Source organism: Oncorhynchus nerka, linkage group LG14 (assembly GCF_034236695.1).
Source record: "Oncorhynchus nerka isolate Pitt River linkage group LG14, Oner_Uvic_2.0, whole genome shotgun sequence".
In the NCBI taxonomy this organism is placed as follows: Eukaryota; Metazoa; Chordata; class Actinopteri; order Salmoniformes; family Salmonidae; genus Oncorhynchus; species Oncorhynchus nerka.
Window position 1 is genome coordinate 10,306,558 of NC_088409.1, and position 19,744 is coordinate 10,326,301.

The 19,744-nt window shown below is 41.1% G+C and overlaps 1 protein-coding gene across 1 annotated transcript in view; it reads right to left on the reverse strand.

The window, feature by feature from the left end:
* Positions 1-19,744, reverse strand: part of LOC115117105 (F-actin-uncapping protein LRRC16A-like) — a 186,090-nt gene that overhangs the window by 9,130 nt on the left and 157,216 nt on the right. Inside the window, exons 30-35 of the mRNA XM_065027134.1 lie at positions 19,454-19,665; positions 12,740-12,849; positions 11,741-12,230; positions 10,689-10,731; positions 9,891-10,139; positions 2,680-2,835 (exon numbers count right to left, since the gene is read on the reverse strand). Coding sequence (XP_064883206.1) covers positions 2,680-2,835; positions 9,891-10,139; positions 10,689-10,731; positions 11,741-12,230; positions 12,740-12,849; positions 19,454-19,665 — 1,260 coding nt within the window. The remainder of the gene's footprint in view (positions 1-2,679; positions 2,836-9,890; positions 10,140-10,688; positions 10,732-11,740; positions 12,231-12,739; positions 12,850-19,453; positions 19,666-19,744) is intronic.

Sequence of the window (19,744 nt, forward strand, 5' to 3'; positions counted from 1 at the left end):
TTGAAACAATTACTGCTTCGCATATGAGCCAGTGACTTCTATACGTTACAGCTGGATGAGTCAACAGACGTGGCCACCTGCATGATGGGGCGGCAGGGTAGCCTAGTGGTTAGAGCGTTGGACTTGTAACCGGAAGGTTGCAAGTTCAAACCCCCGAGCTGACAAGGTACAAATCTGTCGTTCTGCCCCTGAACAGGCAGTTAACCCACTGTTCCTAGGCCATCATTGAAAATAAGAATTTGTTCTTAACTGACTTGCCTAGTTAAATAAAGGTAAAATAAAGTAAAAAATAAAATGATGATGAGTTTCTCACATGACTGGTGGATGTTTCTGGGTGATGTTTATCTGGGTGATGTTTCTGCTCACCTGAATGATCTGAATCTAGGATTACAGGGACTCTCCACAACTATATTCAATGTGCGGGACATAATTGAGGCTATGATTAAGAAGTTGGAGCTCTTCTCTGTCTACATTAACAAGGAAAACACACAGGTCTTTCCATCATTGTATGATTTTTCTGTGTGCAAATGAACTCAAGCTTACAGACAATGTCAAATGTGATATAGCGAAGCACCTGAGCGAGTTGGGTGCCCAATTACACAGGTACTTTCCCGAAACGGACGACACAAACAACTGGATTCATTATCTCTTTCATGCCCTGCCTCCAGTCCAATTACCGATATCTGAAGAGAGCCTCATCGAAATTGTAACAAAAGGTTCTGTGAAAATGTTATTGAATCAGAAGCCACAGCCAGATTTCTGGATCGGGCTGCACTCAGAGTATCCTGCTTTGGTAAATCGTGCTGTTAAGACACTGATGCCCTTTGCAACCACGTACCTATGTGAGAGTCGATTCTCGGCCCTCACTGGCATGAAAACTAAATACAGGCACAGACTGTGTGTGGAAAAGGATTTAAGACTGAGACTCTCTCCAATACAACTCAACATTGGAGAGTAATGTGCTTTCTTTCAAGCACACCCTTCTCATTAACTTGCAGGAAATTCTCTATGAACAAATAAGGTTTTATATGTAAGATGGCTAAATAAAGAGCAAAATGATTGATTATTATTATTATTATTATTAGTGCCCTGGTCCTATAGGAGCTCTTTGTCACAATAAATATATTGTATGGTGTGTGTGTGGCAGGCTTACAGTGATGACAACATCATTGTTGTCATGACAACATTTGAGAGTGCGCTGACCCTGGTGCTTAGAGGGGGTACAGCTGGAGGTTGAACGTTTGAAGGGGTATGGGACTATAATAAGTTTGGGAACCACTGCTCTAGAGAGACAACACTAATACATGAAGATAATGCTAAATGACATAGAGAAGCCTGATTACAGCTGATGTAGTAGATTGGATAATAATGTTGGCCAGTGCTAGTGAGGAAAACCACAGAGATAAACTCTATTCTATCTCTCTATGAGGAAAACCACAGAGATAAACTCTATTCTATCTCTCTATGAGGAAAACCACAGAGATAAACTCTATTCTATCTCTCTATGAGGAAAACCACAGAGATAAACTCTGGCCTATCTCTCTATGAGGAAAACCACAGAGATAAACTCTGGCCTATCTCTCTATGAGGAAAACCACAGAGATAAACTCTGGCCTATCTCTCTATGAGGAAAACCACAGAGATAAACTCTATTCTATCTCTTTATGAGGAAAACCACAGAGATAAATCCTGGCCTATCTCTCTATGAGGAAAACCACAGAGATAAACTCTATTCTATCTCTTTATGAGGAAAACCACAGAGATAAATCCTGGCCTATCTCTCTATGAGGAAAACCACAGAGATAAACTCTATTCTATCTCTTTATGAGGAAAACCACAGAGATAAATCCTGGCCTATCTCTCTATGAGGAAAACCACAGAGATAAACTCTATTCTATCTCTTTACGAGGAAAACCACAGAGATAAACTATATTCTATTTCTCTATGAGGAAAACCACAGAGATAAATCCTGGCCTATCTCTCTATCAGGAAAACCACAGAGATAAACTCTATTCTGTCTCTCTATGAGGAAAACCACATAAATAAATCCTGGCCTATCTCTCTATGAGGAAAACCACGGAGATAAACTCTAGCCTATCTCTCTATGAGGAAAACCACAGAGATAAATCCTGGCCTATCTCTCTATGAGGAAAACCACAGAGATAAATCCTGGCCTATCCATCTATGAGGAAAACCACAGAGATAAATCCTGGCCTATCTCTCTATGAGGAAAACCCCAGAGATAAATCCTGGCCTATCTCTCTAGAGGAAAACCACAGAGATAAATCCTAGCCTATCTATCGATGAGAAAAACAGTAATCTATGAAGGCTTAATGATATCTATCTACAAGACAAAGGCTACGTTCAAAACGACAGTTTATGAGACGATTCACTTGGAATAAGATGGAATGGCAATCTTAACAAAAATGGAGTTAAGATTTAGTTGTAACTGTGATTGTGCATTATGTTCTATGCAGTAAGGATAATATATTCTGGTGTCCGACACATCTCTCTCTCTACTGAGAACAGATACAGTTCGAGGGAAACAGAGGCCTGCGCTTTAGGGCTAAACAGCCTCTCCTTCCAGGCTTCCTCAAACGCAAAGTGATGAACGACACCTGGAAGTATGATAGTGTGTGACTAGGTCTGTTCCTACCTGGATGGGTAAAGGTAACCTACCTGCCTGAGCAGAGGGGTTTTTGTTGCTCCCCGTGCCCCCCAGTAGAGGACTGCCCTGCCCCTCCTTGTCCTTGTCCAAGGGGACCCTCTTCAGGCTGTAAGGCAGCATTACCCCCTTGGGAGACACATTCCCTCCAGGAGAGTCACAGACCTCATCTGGAAGACAGAAAGAGAACCCGTATCAGAACTACACCAAGGTGTCACGCCTTGGTCATTGTATTTTGTGTTTTTGTTAATAGTTTGGGTAGGCCAGGGTGTGACATGGGTTTATATGTTGTGTTTTGTATTGGGGTTTGTATTATTTGGGATTGCGGCTGATTAGGGGTGTGGTATAGGTTTGGCTGCCTGAGGCGGTTCTCAATTAAGAGTCAGGTGTTTCTCGTTGTCTCGGATTGGGAACCGTATTTAGGCAGCTTAGTTTCACTTTGTAATTCGTGGGTGATTGTCCTGTCTCTGTGTTATAGTCACCAGATAGGCTGTATTAGTTTCACGTTCCGTTTGTTGTTTTGCTTAGTATGTTATTGACTTATTTCATGTACGCATTCTTTCATTAAAGTCATGAGTAACCTACACGCTGCATTTCGGTCCGACTCTCTTTCTACAAACGAAGAACGCCCTTACACAAGGTTTCTATTGTCCCAAAACTAGGACAGGTGTGTGTCAAATTTACAGGTTAAGATATATAATTTATTGTTGTTTACGTAGTTGATGACTGCGACAGGAAGCCAGATTAGTTGGCATCCTAGGTGAAGATCTGTGGTCTATTGAAAGGCAGGTGTCCAGCCTCAGACCCCAGAATATTAACAGCTTTAACATCCAGGAGCTAGATAGTTCTAGATCTTTAATATCCAGGGGCTAGATAGTTCTAGATCTTTAATATCCAGGGGCTAGATAGTTCTAGATCTTTAACATCCAGGGGCTAGATAGTTCTAGATCTTTAATATCCAGGGGCTAGATAGTTCTAGATCTTTAACAGCTTTAACATCCAGGAGCTAGATAGTTCTAGATCTTTAATATCCAGGGGATAGATAGTTCTAGATCTTTAACATCCAGGGGCTAGATAGTTCTAGATCTTTAATATCCAGGGGCTAGATAGTTCTAGATCTTTAACAGCTTTAACATCCAGGAGCTAGATAGTTCTAGATCTTTAATATCCAGGGGCTAGATAGTTCTAGATCTTTAATATCCAGGGGATAGATAGTTCTAGATCTTTAACATGCAGGGGCTAGATAGTTCTAGATCTTTAATATCCAGGGGCTAGATAGTTCTAGATCTTTAATATCCAGGGGCTAGATAGTTCTAGATCTTTAATATCCAGGGGCTAGATAGTTCTAGATCTTTAACAGCTTTAACATCCAGGAGCTAGATAGTTCTAGATATTTAATATCCAGGGGCTAGATAGTTCTAGATCTTTAATATCCAGGGGCTAGATACTTCTAGATCGTTAATATCCAGGGGCTAGATAGTTCTAGATCTTTAATATCCAGGGGCTAGATAGTTCTATATCTTTAATATCCAGGGGCTAGATAGTTCTAGATTTGAAACAGCTTTAACATCCAGGAACTAGATAGTTCTAGATCTTTAATATCCAGGGGCTAGATAGTTCTAGATCTTTAATATCCAGGGGATAGATAGTTCTAGATCTTTAATATCCAGGGGATAGATAGTTCTAGATCTTTAACATCCAGGAGCTAGATAGTTCTAGATTTTAAACAGCTTTAATATCCAGGGGCTAGATAGTTCTAGATCTTTAACAGCTTTAACATCCAGGAGCTAGATAGTTCTAGATCTTTAATATCCAGGGGCTAGATAGTTATAGATCTTTAACAGCTTTAACATCCAGGAGCTAGATAGTTCTAGATATTTAATATCCAGGGGCTAGATAGTTCTAGATCGTTAATATCCAGGGGCTAGATAGTTCTAGATCTTTAATATCCAGGGGCTAGATAGTTCTAGATCTTTAATATCCAGGGGCTAGATCTAGATCTTTAACAGATGTAACATCCAGTGGCTAGATAGTTCTAGATCTTTAATATCCAGGGGCTAGATAGTTCTAGATCTTTAATATCCAGGGGGCTCGATAGTTCTAGATCTTTAATATCCAGGGGTCTGATAGTTCTAGATCTTTAACAGATTTAACATCCAGGGGCTAGATAGTTCTAGATCTTTAACATATGTAACATCCAGGAGCTAGATAGTTCTAGATCTTTAATATCCAGGGGGCTCGATAGTTCTAGATCTTTAATATCCAGGGGCTCGATAGTTCTAGATCTTTAACAGATGTAACATCCAGGGGCTAGAGAGTTCTAGATCTTTAACATCCATGGGCTAGATAGTTCTAGATCTTTAACAGATGTAACATCCAGGGGCTAGAGAGTTCTAGATCTTTAACATCCAGGGGCTAGATAGTTCTAGATCTTTAACATCCAGGGGCTAGATAGTTCTAGATCTTTAACATCCATGGGCTAGATAGTTCTAGATCTTTAACAGATGTAACATCCAGGGGCTAGAGAGTTCTAGATCTTTAACATCCAGGAGCTAGATAGTTCTAGATCTTTAATATCCAGGGGCTAGATAGTTCTAGATCGTTAACAGATGTAATATCCAGGGGCTAGATAGTTCTAGATCTTTAACATCCAGGAGCTAGATAGTTCTAGATCTTTAACATCCAGGGACTAGATAGTTCTAGATCTTTAACATCCATGGGCTAGATAGTTCTAGATCTTTAACAGATGTAACAATCAGGGGCTAGATAGTTCTAGATCGTTAACAGATGTAACATCCAGGGGCTAGATAGTTCTAGATCTTTAACAGATGTAACATCCAGGGGCTAGATAGTTCTAGATCTTTAATATCCAGGGGCTAGATAGTTATAGATCGTTAACATATGTAATATCCAGGGGCTAGATAGTTCTAGATCTTTAACAGATGTAACATCCAGGGGCTAGATAGTTCTAGATCTTTAACAGATGTAACATCCAGGAGCTAGATAGTTCTAGATCTTTAATATCCAGGGGCTAGATAGTTCTAGATCTTTAACAGATGTAACATCCAGGAGCTAGATAGTTCTAGATCTTTAATATCCAGGGGCTAGATAGTTCTAGATCTTTAACAGCTTTAACATCCAGGAGCTAGATAGTTCTAGATCTTTAATATCCAGGGGCTAGATAGTTCTAGATCTTTAATATCCAGGGGATAGATAGTTCTAGATCTTTAACATGCAGGGGCTAGATAGTTCTAGATCTTTAATATCCAGGGGCTAGATAGTTCTAGATCTTTAATATCCAGGGGCTAGATAGTTCTAGATCTTTAATATCCAGGGGATAGATAGTTCTAGATCTTTAACAGCTTTAACATCCAGGAGCTAGATAGTTCTAGATATTTAATATCCAGGGGCTAGATAGTTCTAGATCTTTAATATCCAGGGGCTAGATACTTCTAGATCGTTAATATCCAGGGGCTAGATAGTTCTAGATCTTTAATATCCAGGGGCTAGATAGTTCTATATCTTTAATATCCAGGGGCTAGATAGTTCTAGATTTGAAACAGCTTTAACATCCAGGAGCTAGATAGTTCTAGATCTTTAATATCCAGGGGCTAGATAGTTCTAGATCTTTAATATCCAGGGGATAGATAGTTCTAGATCTTTAATATCCAGGGGATAGATAGTTCTAGATCTTTAACATCCAGGAGCTAGATAGTTCTAGATTTTAAACAGCTTTAATATCCAGGGGCTAGATAGTTCTAGATCTTTAACAGCTTTAACATCCAGGAGCTAGATAGTTCTAGATCTTTAATATCCAGGGGCTAGATAGTTCTAGATCTTTAACAGCTTTAACATCCAGGAGCTAGATAGTTCTAGATATTTAATATCCAGGGGCTAGATAGTTCTAGATCGTTAATATCCAGGGGCTAGATAGTTCTAGATCTTTAATATCCAGGGGCTAGATAGTTCTAGATCTTTAATATCCAGGGGCTAGATCTAGATCTTTAACAAATGTAACATCCAGTGGCTAGATAGTTCTAGATCTTTAATATCCAGGGGCTAGATAGTTCTAGATCTTTAATATCCAGGGGGCTCGATAGTTCTAGATCTTTAATATCCAGGGGTCTGATAGTTCTAGATCGTTAACAGATTTAACATCCAGGGGCTAGATAGTTCTAGATCTTTAACAGATATAACATCCAGGGGCTAGATAGTTCTAGATCTTTAACATATGTAACATCCAGGAGCTAGATAGTTCTAGATCTTTAATATCCAGGGGGCTCGATAGTTCTAGATCTTTAATATCCAGGGGCTCGATAGTTCTAGATCTTTAACAGATGTAACATCCAGGGGCTAGAGAGTTCTAGATCTTTAACATCCAGGGGCTAGATAGTTCTAGATCTTTAACATCCATGGGCTAGATAGTTCTAGATCTTTAACAGATGTAACATCCAGGGGCTAGAGAGTTCTAGATCTTTAACATCCAGGGGCTAGATAGTTCTAGATCTTTAACATCCAGGGGCTAGATAGTTCTAGATCTTTAACATCCATGGGCTAGATAGTTCTAGATCTTTAACAGATGTAACATCCAGGGGCTAGAGAGTTCTAGATCTTTAACATCCAGGAGCTAGATAGTTCTAGATCTTTAATATCCAGGGGCTCGATAGTTCTAGATCTTTAACAGATGTAACATCCAGGGGCCTGATAGTTCTAGATCTTTAACATCCAGGAGCTAGATAGTTCTAGATCTTTAACATCCAGGGACTAGATAGTTCTAGATCTTTAACATCCATGGGCTAGATAGTTCTAGATCTTTAACAGATGTAACATCCAGGGGCTAGATAGTTCTAGATCGTTAACAGATGTAACATCCAGGGGCTAGATAGTTCTAGATCTTTAACAGATGTAACATCCAGGGGCTAGATAGTTCTAGATCTTTAATATCCAGGGGCTAGATAGTTATAGATCGTTAACAGATGTAATATCCAGGGGCTAGATAGTTCTAGATATTTAACAGATGTAACATCCAGGGGCTAGATAGTTCTAGATCTTTAACAGATGTAACATCCAGGAGCTAGATAGTTCTAGATCTTTAATATCCAGGGGCTAGATAGTTCTAGATCTTTAACAGATGTAACATCCAGGAGCTAGATAGTTCTAGATCTTTAATATCCAGGGGCTAGATAGTTCTAGATCTTTAACAGCTTTAACATCCAGGAGCTAGATAGTTCTAGATATTTAATATCCAGGGGCTAGATAGTTCTAGATCTTTAATATCCAGGGGCTAGATAGTTCTAGATCGTTAATATCCAGGGGCTAGATAGTTCTAGATCTTTAATATCCAGGGGCTAGATAGTTCTAGATCTTTAATATCCAGGGGCTAGATCTAGATCTTTAACAGATGTAACATCCAGTGGCTAGATAGTTCTAGATCTTTAATATCCAGGGGCTAGATAGTTCTAGATCTTTAATATCCAGGGGGCTCGATAGTTCTAGATCTTTAATATCCAGGGGTCTGATAGTTCTAGATCTTTAACAGATTTAACATCCAGGGGCTAGATAGTTCTAGATCTTTAACAGATATAACATCCAGGGGCTAGATAGTTCTAGATCTTTAACATATGTAACATCCAGGAGCTAGATAGTTCTAGATCTTTAATATCCAGGGGGCTAGATAGTTCTAGATCTTTAATATCCAGGGGCTCGATAGTTCTAGATCTTTAACAGATGTAACATCCAGGGGCTAGAGAGTTCTAGATCTTTAACATCCAGGGGCTAGATAGTTCTAGATCTTTAACATCCAGGGGCTAGATAGTTCTAGATCTTTAACATCCATGGGCTAGATAGTTCTAGATCTTTAACAGATGTAACATCCAGGGGCTAGAGAGTTCTAGATCTTTAACATCCAGGGGCTAGATAGTTCTAGATCTTTAACATCCAGGGGCTAGATAGTTCTAGATCTTTAACATCCATGGGCTAGATAGTTCTAGATCTTTAACAGATGTAACATCCAGGGGCCTGATAGTTCTAGATCTTTAACATCCAGGGACTAGATAGTTCTAGATCTTTAATATCCAGGGGCTAGATAGTTCTAGATCTTTAACAGATGTAAGATCCAGGGGCTAGATAGTTCTAGATCTTTAACAGATGTAACATCCAGGAGCTAGATAGTTCTAGATCTTTAATATCCAGGGGCTAGATAGTTCTAGATCTTTAACAGATGTAACATCCAGGGGCTAGATAGTTCTAGATCTTTAACATCCAGGGGCCTGATAGTTCTAGATCTTTAACAGATTTAACATCCAGGAATAAAACATATATATTTTGTTTATCTGATCCATACTGTATCTATGCTCCTGGCTGTTCACTATACCACAGGAATAAAACATATATATTTTGTTTATCTGATCCATACTGTATCTATGCTCCTGAGTCTCTCACCAGCCACTGTGGCGGGAGGTTGGCTCCACAGTGAGTTTGGGAATAAAAATAGTCAAGTATGATCACATTTATAGTCAAATTGTTTTCAAAGTATTTTGGGGCCATTTTGTTTCATAGCTGGTAAATTAATTGCACAAAGTCAAAGAACTACAAATCCTATATAGTCTATTCCACCTCGCGCTGCAACACTGCCTGGCTGGGGGTGAAGAGCTGAGGGAAATATTCATCTTTAGAAGCGCTGCGGACAAGGCCTAAAAGTTGGTCTTATTTACTTGAAACTAAAGTCTACTGAAGAGAGACTTTATCCTTGTGTTTCTTGACTATTTACGTTGTTTTGTTTCACAAGCCATGTTTGTTTTACTATGTTTTCTATGTTTCAACAGCTAGAGAAGAGAAGACAACGCCTCTACTAGTCAGACTGAATCTCACAGTTACTAACATGACTGACATCACGCTACCACGGCAACCTCCCGCCCTTAAAGGGAGTAAAAAAAAATATTATTCAATAAACCACATTAGTTACTTCTTACTAGTAATATATGTGCTGTTTAAGAAGCATTACAAAGAAGGCTCGTCTGTTTATGTGTGTGTTTTATTAGAGTAATTTTAAATTAAATTAAAACATTTTGTCTGGTAGATTTTTTTTATCTACCTGCCCCAGTGGCTGGTGGACCAAATGTTGTACCCTGTCTACCAATTCTCCTGGTTGTTATCCATACTAATGGAAGGATATAAGAATATCTAGTATATCTGTACATCTCAATGCTCCATATTACAGGCCTACCTATGCTCCTGCTACTGCCGGTGCGCGGCTTCTGAAGGATGGAGGGTCGGGCAGCGAGGGCTGGCTTGGGGCCCTGAAGAGGAGGCTTAGGACTGGAACTTAGGACTGAGGTAATGCGGTTCCTAGGGACCGTCTCTGGTTTGGCCTCCCCACCACGAGGGCTCTTCTCTGGGGAGCCGACCACCACCACCCCCTCTGCCTTGGAGCCACCTGGAGACCTGCTCTCTGTTGGGATAGGCTGGCCCTTCACTGCTCACACACATAATCAAATCAAAATGTTAATTTGTCACATGCGCTGAATACAACAGGTGTAGGTAGACCTTACAGTGAAATGCTTACTTACAAGCCCTTAACCAACAATGCAGTTTTAAGAAAAATAAGTGTTAAGAAAGAATTTACAAAAATAAACTGAAGTAAAAAAATATATAATAGATAAATAACAAATAATTAAGGAGCAACAATAAAATAACAATAGTGAGGCTATATAGTCGGACACACATGGCCATTCACGGGACACACAGAAAGGCAACAAGTCACACAAACGATTCACAACTGATTCACAAATGATTCACAAAACAAGTCTTCTGGTTCAGTCACTAACTGTGCTAATAACTTCATTACCTTCAGTCACATGCAAACACATGCATGAGGTCATGTCCAAGATAAGCTTCAAGTTGACCGTCTAAATCAAGGCAGTCAGGGTGAATCGATACACATCTGTGGTTCAGGAAGTATGGTCTCCCACGTCATGTGATTCCCACTCTGTAAACATAAACAAGCCAGTAGAGATGCACTCACCGCTGCCACTGCTGTCTGGACTGGACGACTGGTCATACTGGTCCTGGGGGAGACAGACAGACAACCCTGGGGGTTCAGTCACAGCATCTACTATACATCGACCTACTACTAGTGTGGACGTTACTGTCTCCTATCGACTTAGCGTCCCAGCTTGCTCTTAGAATACAATAAGTGTTGTGCTGTATTTATTTCCAGCAGCAGGTGGCGCTGTAGTGTAACAGAGTGACTGGGCTGAGGTCCAGCCATACAGCTCAGCACCATGACCCCGCCAACAGATGGCATATGACAGGCCGCTTGGAGTTTGCCAAAAGGCTCCTAAAGGATTCTCAGACCATGAGAAACAAGATTCTCTGGTCTGATGAAACCAAGATTGAACTCTTTGGCCTGAATGCCAAGTGTCACGTCTGGAGGAAACCTGGAACCATCCCTACAGTGACGGTGGCAGCATCATGCTGTGGGGATGTTTTTCAGCGGCAGGGACTGGGAGACGAGTCAGAATCGAGGGAAAGATGAACAGAGCAAAGTACAGAGAGATCCTTGAAGAAAACCTGCTGAAAATAGCTGTGCAGCGACGCTCCCCATCCATCCTGACAGAGCTTGAGAGGATCTGCAGATAAGAATGGGAGAAACTCCCCAAATGCAGGTGTGCCAAGCTTGTAGTGTCATACCCAAGAAGACTCGAGGCTGTACCCGTTGCCAAAGGTGCTTCAACAGATTAGGGCCTAATTAATGTAATTCAATGGAATGATTTCCTGATTTGAATTGTAACTCAGTAAAATAGTTTAAACTATGCTTATATTTTTGTTCAGTATATAAACCAGTACAGACAGTTACAGTAATATATTACTTTTGATTCACCAGTACAGACAGACGTAGTAACAGTAATATATTACTTTTGGTTCGCCAGTACTGACGGATGTAGTTACAGTAGTATATTACTCTTGATTCACCGGTACAGACAGATGTAGTAACAGTAATATATTACTTTTGGTTCTCCAGTACTGACTGATGTAGTTACAGTAATACATTACTTTTGATTCTCCAGTACTGACCTTATGTGATCCGAAGGTCCGTCTCTCCTGCTTGGCCTTCATCTCCGCCAGGAGTCCAGTCCCCATCACCTGCACCCCGTAGCGCCTCCCCCCCTGGGGACTACCCTTACTGTCCCCCTCTGACACCTCATCCATAGAGTCTGGGGTCCGTAGCTCCTCAGACCGGTCTGAGCTGCTGCTGCACTCCAGGGGTTGGGTGAGCTGGCTGGGATGAGTGGGCTGGGTCTTGGCCTCCTTGACCTTGGTTGGTGGTTCTGGAGCTTGGCTCTTCAGGGAGGCCTTAGGGGAGGAAGGACCCTCGGGGACAGTGGTTACTGGAGCTGGGGTTAGGGCTGGAGCTGGGGTAGACTGGTTCTTCTCTGACTTGTCTTTGTCTGAAGACTTGTCTTTGTCTGAAGACTTGGAGGTGCGAGACTTGATGAGGTTGAGGAAACCTCCTTTACTTCTCTTCTTCTCCCCGTCCTGGGAGTCTGAACTCTTTAGGGAACGTCTGAGAGGGGGAGGGAGGGGGGAGAGCGAAAGAGAGGAGTGATAGACGGAGAGAGGGGGGAGTGAGAGAGAGAGGGAGAGAGAGAGGTAGGAGTGAGAGACGGAGAGAGGGGGAAAAGAGAGAGAGGGAGGGGGAGTGAGAGAGAGAGGGAGAGCGAAAGAGAGGAGTGAGAGACGGAGAGAGGGGGAGTGAGAGAGAGAGGGAGAGCGAAAGAGGAGTGAGAGACGGAGAGAGGGGGGAGTGAGAGAGAGGGGGAGTGAGAGAGAGAGGGAGAGCGAAAGAGAGGAGTGAGAGACGGAGAGAGGGGGGAGTGAGAGAGAGAGCGAAAGAGAGGAGTGAGAGACGGAGAGAGGGGGGAGTGAGAGAGAGAGGGAAAGAGAGGAGTGAGAGACGGAGAGAGGGTGGAGTGAGAGGGAGAGAGAGAGAGAAAGTTAACCTTTTCAATATAAACATGGCTGAAAGAGCAAGAGGACAAGTAATTGTTCATAGTGATGAGTCGTAACGCTAACTTCGAGTCCATCTTGGTGACTTTCTTGGAGAAGAACTCGTCCACCCCCTCATCAACCCTTCCATGCAGGCCGTTCTGCTCTCCGTCCTGAGACGTGGTGCTGCTGATTGGCTGTGGAGTAAAAATACAGGGTTGTTATAACACTATACCACTACAGGGTTGTTATAACACAATACAGGGTTGTTATAACACCATGACAATACAGGGTTGTTATAACACCATACCACTACAGGGTTGTTATAACACCATACCACTACAGGGTTGTTATAACACCATACCACTACAGGGTTGTTATAACACCATACCAATACAGGGTTGTTATAACACAATACAGGGTTGTTATAACACCATACCACTACAGGGTTGTTATAACACCATACCACTACAGGGTTGTTATAACACCATGACAATACAGGGTTGTTATAACACCATAACACCATAACACCATACACTACAGGGTTGTTATAACACCATACCACTACAGGGTTGTTATAACACCATACCACTACAGGGTTGTTATAACAGGTGTTGTTATAACACCATACCACTACAGGGTTGTTATAACACCATACCACTACAGGGTTGTTATAACACCATACCACTACAGGGTTGTTATAACACCATACCACTACAGGGTTGTTATAACACCATACCACTACAGGGTTGTTATAACACCATACCACTACAGGGTTGTTATAACACCATACCACTACAGGGTTGTTATAACACCATACCACTACAGTGTTGTTATAACACACTACAGGGTTGATATAACACCATACCAATACAGGGTTGTTATAACACCATACCACTACAGGGTTGTTATAACACCGAGACAATACAGGGTTGTTATAACACCATACCACTACAGGGTTGTTATAACACCATACCAATACAGGGTTGTTATAACACCATACCACTACAGGGTTGTTATAACACCATACCACTACAGGGTTGTTATAACACCATACCACTACAGGGTTGTTACAACACCATACCACTACAGGGTTGTTATAACACCATGACAATACAGGGTTGTTATAACACCATACCACTACAGGGTTGTTATAACACCATACCACTACAGGGTTGTTATAACACCATACCACTACAGGGTTGTTATAACACCATACCACTACAGGGTTGTTATAACACCATACCACTACAGGGTTGTTATAACACCATACCACTACAGGGTTGCTATAACACCATACCACTACAGGGTTGTTATAACACCATACCACTACAGGGTTGTTATAACACCATACCACTACAGGGTTGTTACAACACCATACCACTACAGTGTTGTTATAACACACTACAGGGTTGATATAACACCATACCAATACAGGGTTGTTATAACACCATACCACTACAGGGTTGTTATAACACCAAGACAATACAGGGTTGTTATAACACCATACCACTACAGGGTTGTTATAACACCATGACAATACAGGGTTGTTATAACACCAAGACAATACAGGGTTGTTATAACACCATACCACTACAGGGTTGTTATAACACCATACCACTACAGGGTTGTTATAACACCATACCACTACAGGGTTGTTATAACACCATACCACTACAGGGTTGTTATAACACCATACCACTACAGGGTTGTTATAACACCATACCACTACAGGGTTGTTATAACACCATACCACTACAGGGTTGTTATAACACACTACAGGGTTGATATAACACCATACCAATACAGGGTTGTTATAACACCATACCACTACAGGGTTGTTATAACACCATACCACTACAGGGTTGTTATAACACCAAGACAATACAGGGTTGTTATAACACCATACCACTACAGGGTTGTTATAACACCATACCACTACAGGGTTGTTATAACACCAACCACTACAGACAATACAATAACACCATACCACTACAGGGTTGTTATAACACCATACCACTACAGGGTTGTTATAACACCATACCACTACAGGGTTGTTATAACACCATACCACTACAGGGTTGTTATAACACCATACCACTACAGGGTTGTTATAACACCATACCACTACAGGGTTGTTATAACACCATACCAATACAGGGTTGTTATAACACCATACCACTACAGGGTTGTTATAACACCATACCACTACAGGGTTGTTATCACACAAAGACAATACAGGGTTGTTATAACACCATACCAATACAGGGTTGTTATAACACCATACCACTACAGGGTTGTTATAACACCATACCACTACAGGGTTGTTATAACACCATGACAATACAGGGTTGTTATAACACCATACCACTACAGGGTTGTTATAACACCATGACAATACAGGGTTGTTATAACACCATACCACTACAGGGTTGTTATAACACCATACCACTACAGGGTTGTTATAACACCATACCACTACAGGGTTGTTATAACACCATACCACTACAGGGTTGTTATAACACCATACCACTACAGTGTTGTTATAACACCATACCACTACAGGGTTGTTATAACACCATACCACTACAGGGTTGTTATAACACCATACCACTACAGGGTTGTTATAACACCATACCACTACAGGGTTGTTATAACACCATACCATACCACAGGGTTGTTATAACACCATACCACTACAGGGTTGTTATAACACCATACCACTACAGGGTTGTTATAACACCATACCACTACAGGGTTGTTATAACACCATACCACTACAGGGTTGTTACAACACCATACCACTAGTGTTGTTATAACACACTACAGGGTTGTTATAACACCATACCAATACAGGGTTGTTATAACACCATACCAATACAGGGTTGTTATAACACCATACCACTACAGGGTTGTTATAACACCATACCACTTGCTACAGGGTTGTTATAACACATACCACTACAGGGTTGTTATAACACCATACCACTACAGGGTTGTTATAACACCATACCACTACAGGGTTGTTATAACACCATACCACTACAGGGTTGTTATAACACCATACCACTACAGGGTTGTTATAACACCATACCACTACAGGGTTGTTATAACACCATACCACTACAGGGTTGTTATAACACCATACCACTAGTGTTGTTATAACACACTACAGGGTTGTTATAACACCATACCAATACAGGGTTGTTATAACACCATACCACTACAGGGTTGTTATAACACCATACCACTACAGGGTTGTTATAACACCATACCACTACAGGGTTGTTATAACACCATACCAATACAGGGTTGTTATAACACCATACCACTACAGGGTTGTTATAACACACTACAGGGTTGTTATAACACCATACCACTACAGGGTTGTTATAACACCATACCACTACAGGGTTGTTATAACACCATACCACTACAGGGTTGTTATAACACCATACCACTACAGGGTTGCTATAACACCATACCAATACAGGGTTGTTATAACACCATACCACTACAGGGTTGTTATAACACCATACCACTACAGGGTTGTTATAACACCATACCACTACAGGGTTGTTATAACACCATACCACTACAGGGTTGTTATAACACCATACCACTACAGGGTTGTTATAACACCATACCACTACAGGGTTGTTATAACACCATACCACTACAGGGTTGTTATAACACCATACCACTACAGGGTTGTTATAACACCATACCACTACAGGGTTGTTATAACACCATACCACTACAGGGTTGTTATAACACCATACCACTACAGGGTTGTTATAACACCATACCACTACAGGGTTGTTATAACACCATACCACTACAGGGTTGTTATAACACCATACCACTACAGGGTTGTTATAACACCATACCACTACAGGGTTGTTATAACACCATACCACTACAGGGTTGTTATAACACCATACCACTACAGTTATAACACCATACCACTACAGGTTGTTATAACACCATACCACTACAGGGTTGTTATAACACCATACCACTACAGGGTTGTTATAACACCATACCACTACAGGGTTGCACCATACCACTACAGGGTTGCTATAACACACTACAGGGTTGTTATAACACCATACCAATACAGGGTTGTTATAACACCATACCACTACAGGGTTGTTATAACACCATACCACTACAGGGTTGATATAACACCATATAACACTACAGGGGTTGTTATAACACCATACCACTACAGGGTTGTTATAACACCATACCACTACAGGGTTGTTATAACACCATACCACTACAGGGTTGTTATAACACCATACCACTACAGGGTTGTTATAACACCATACCACTACAGGGTTGTTATAACACCATACCACTACAGGGTTGTTATAACACCATACCACACCATACAGGGTTGTTATAACACCATACCACTACAGGGTTGTTATAACACCATACCACTACAGGGTTGTTATAACACCATACCACTACAGGGTTGTTATAACACCATACCACTACAGGGTTGTTATAACACCATACCACTACAGGGTTGTTATAACACCATACCACTACAGGGTTGTTATAACACCATACACAGGGTACACACTACACAGGGTTGTTATAACACCATACCACTACAGGGTTGTTATAACACCATACCACTACAGGGTTGTTATAACACCATACCACTACAGGGTTGTTATAACACCATACCACTACAGGGTTGTTATAACACCATACCACTACAGGGTTGTTATAACACCATACCACCATACCACAGGGTTGTTATAACACCATACCACTACAGGGTTGTTATAACACCATACCACTACAGGGTTGTTATAACACCATACCACTACAGGGTTGTTATAACACCATATAACACTACAGGGTTGTTATAACACCATACCACTACAGGGTTGTTATAACACCATGTTATAACACCATACACTACAGGGTTGTTATAACACCATACCATACCACTACAGGGTTGTTATAACACCATACCACTACAGGGTTGTTATAACACCATACCACTACAGGGTTGTTATAACACACTACAGGGTTGTTATAACACTACAGGGTTGTTATAACACCATACCACTACAGGGTTGTTACAACACCATACCACTACAGGGTTGTTATAACACACTACAGGGTTGTTATAACACCATACCACTACAGGGTTGTTATAACACCATACCACTACAGGGTTGTTATAACACCATACCACTACAGGGTTGTTATAACACCATACCACTACAGGGTTGTTATAACACCATACCACTACAGGGTTGTTATAACACCATACCACTACAGGGTTGTTATAACACCATACCACTACAGGGTTGTTATAACACCATACCACTACAGGGTTGTTATAACACCATACCACTACAGGGTTGTTATAACACCATACCACTACAGGGTTGTTATAACACCATACCACTACAGGGTTGTTATAACACCATACCAATACAGGGTTGTTATAACACACTACAGGGTTGTTATAACACCATACCACTACAGGGTTGTTATAACACCATACCACTACAGGGTTGTTATAACACCATACCACTACAGGGTTGTTATAACACCATACCACTACAGGGTTGTTATAACACCATACCACTACAGGGTTGTTATAACACCATACCACTACACACACTTGTTATAACAGGGTTGTTATAACACCATACCACTACAGGGTTGTTATAACACCACACCACTACAGGGTTGTTATAACACCATACCACTACAGGGTTGTTATAACACCATACCACTACAGGGTTGTTATAACACCATACCAATACAGGGTTGTTATAACACCATACCACTACAGGGTTGTTATAACACCATACCACTACAGGGTTGTTACAACACCATACCACTACAATGTTGTTATAACACACTACAGGGTTGATATAACACCATGACAATACAGGGTTGTTATAACACCATACCAATACAGGGTTGTTATAACACTATACCACTACAGGGTTGTTATAACACAATACAGGGTTGTTATAACACCATACCACTACAGGGTTGTTATAACACCATACAGGGTTGTTATAACACCATACCACTACAGGGTTGTTATAACACCATGACAATACAGGGTTGTTATAACACCATACCACTACAGGGTTGTTATAACACCATACCAATACAGGGTTGTTATAACACAATACAGGGTTGTTATAACACCATACCACTACAGGGTTGTTATAACACCATAACACTACAGGGTTGTTATAACACCATACCACTACAGGGTTGTTATAACACCATACCACTACAGGGTTGTTATAACACCATAACACTACAGGGTTGATATAACACCATACCACTACAGGGTTGTTATAACACCATACCACTACAGGGTTGTTATAACACCATACCACTACAGGGTTGTTATAACACCATACCACTACAGGGTTGTTATAACACCATACCACTACAGGGTTGTTATAACACCATACCACTACAGGGTTGTTATAACACCATACCAATACAGGGTTGTTATAACACCATACCACTACAGGGTTGTTATAACACCATACCACTACAGGGTTGTTATAACACACTACAGGGTTGTTATAACACCATACCACTACAGGGTTGTTATAAGAGGACTAGTTGTGTGTTTGAGAACAAGAGTAAAACGTGTTTCTAAAATAAACATCATACTCACTTCCAAAGGTTCTTACTCTGGGGTTGTTGTTAGAACTGAATAACTGACATCTGCCTTACGGACTGTTGCTGTCCTGCTCATTTCCCCCAGCAGTAACTCACAGCGGCGATACTCACCGGTATCTTACTGGACTGCATCTTCTTGTTCCTGCGAGGACGTAGTTTGGTGAAGTGCTGCAGCTTCTTGGCCTCGTCTGAGGGCAGTTCTCCCATGGTCCCTGACGGTCTCTTCTCTAACCTCGAGAGGGTAGGAGCAGGGGAAGGTGCAGGAGGGTCCTCTGTGTGGATAGGAACATCTTCCAGGGCCTTGTCAAGGTCAAACTCCATCTCTACAAGGTCAGAGGTCACAGGTTATAGACAGGTCAGAGGATTACATACTGAACATGGTGAGAACATTACGAATAAGTA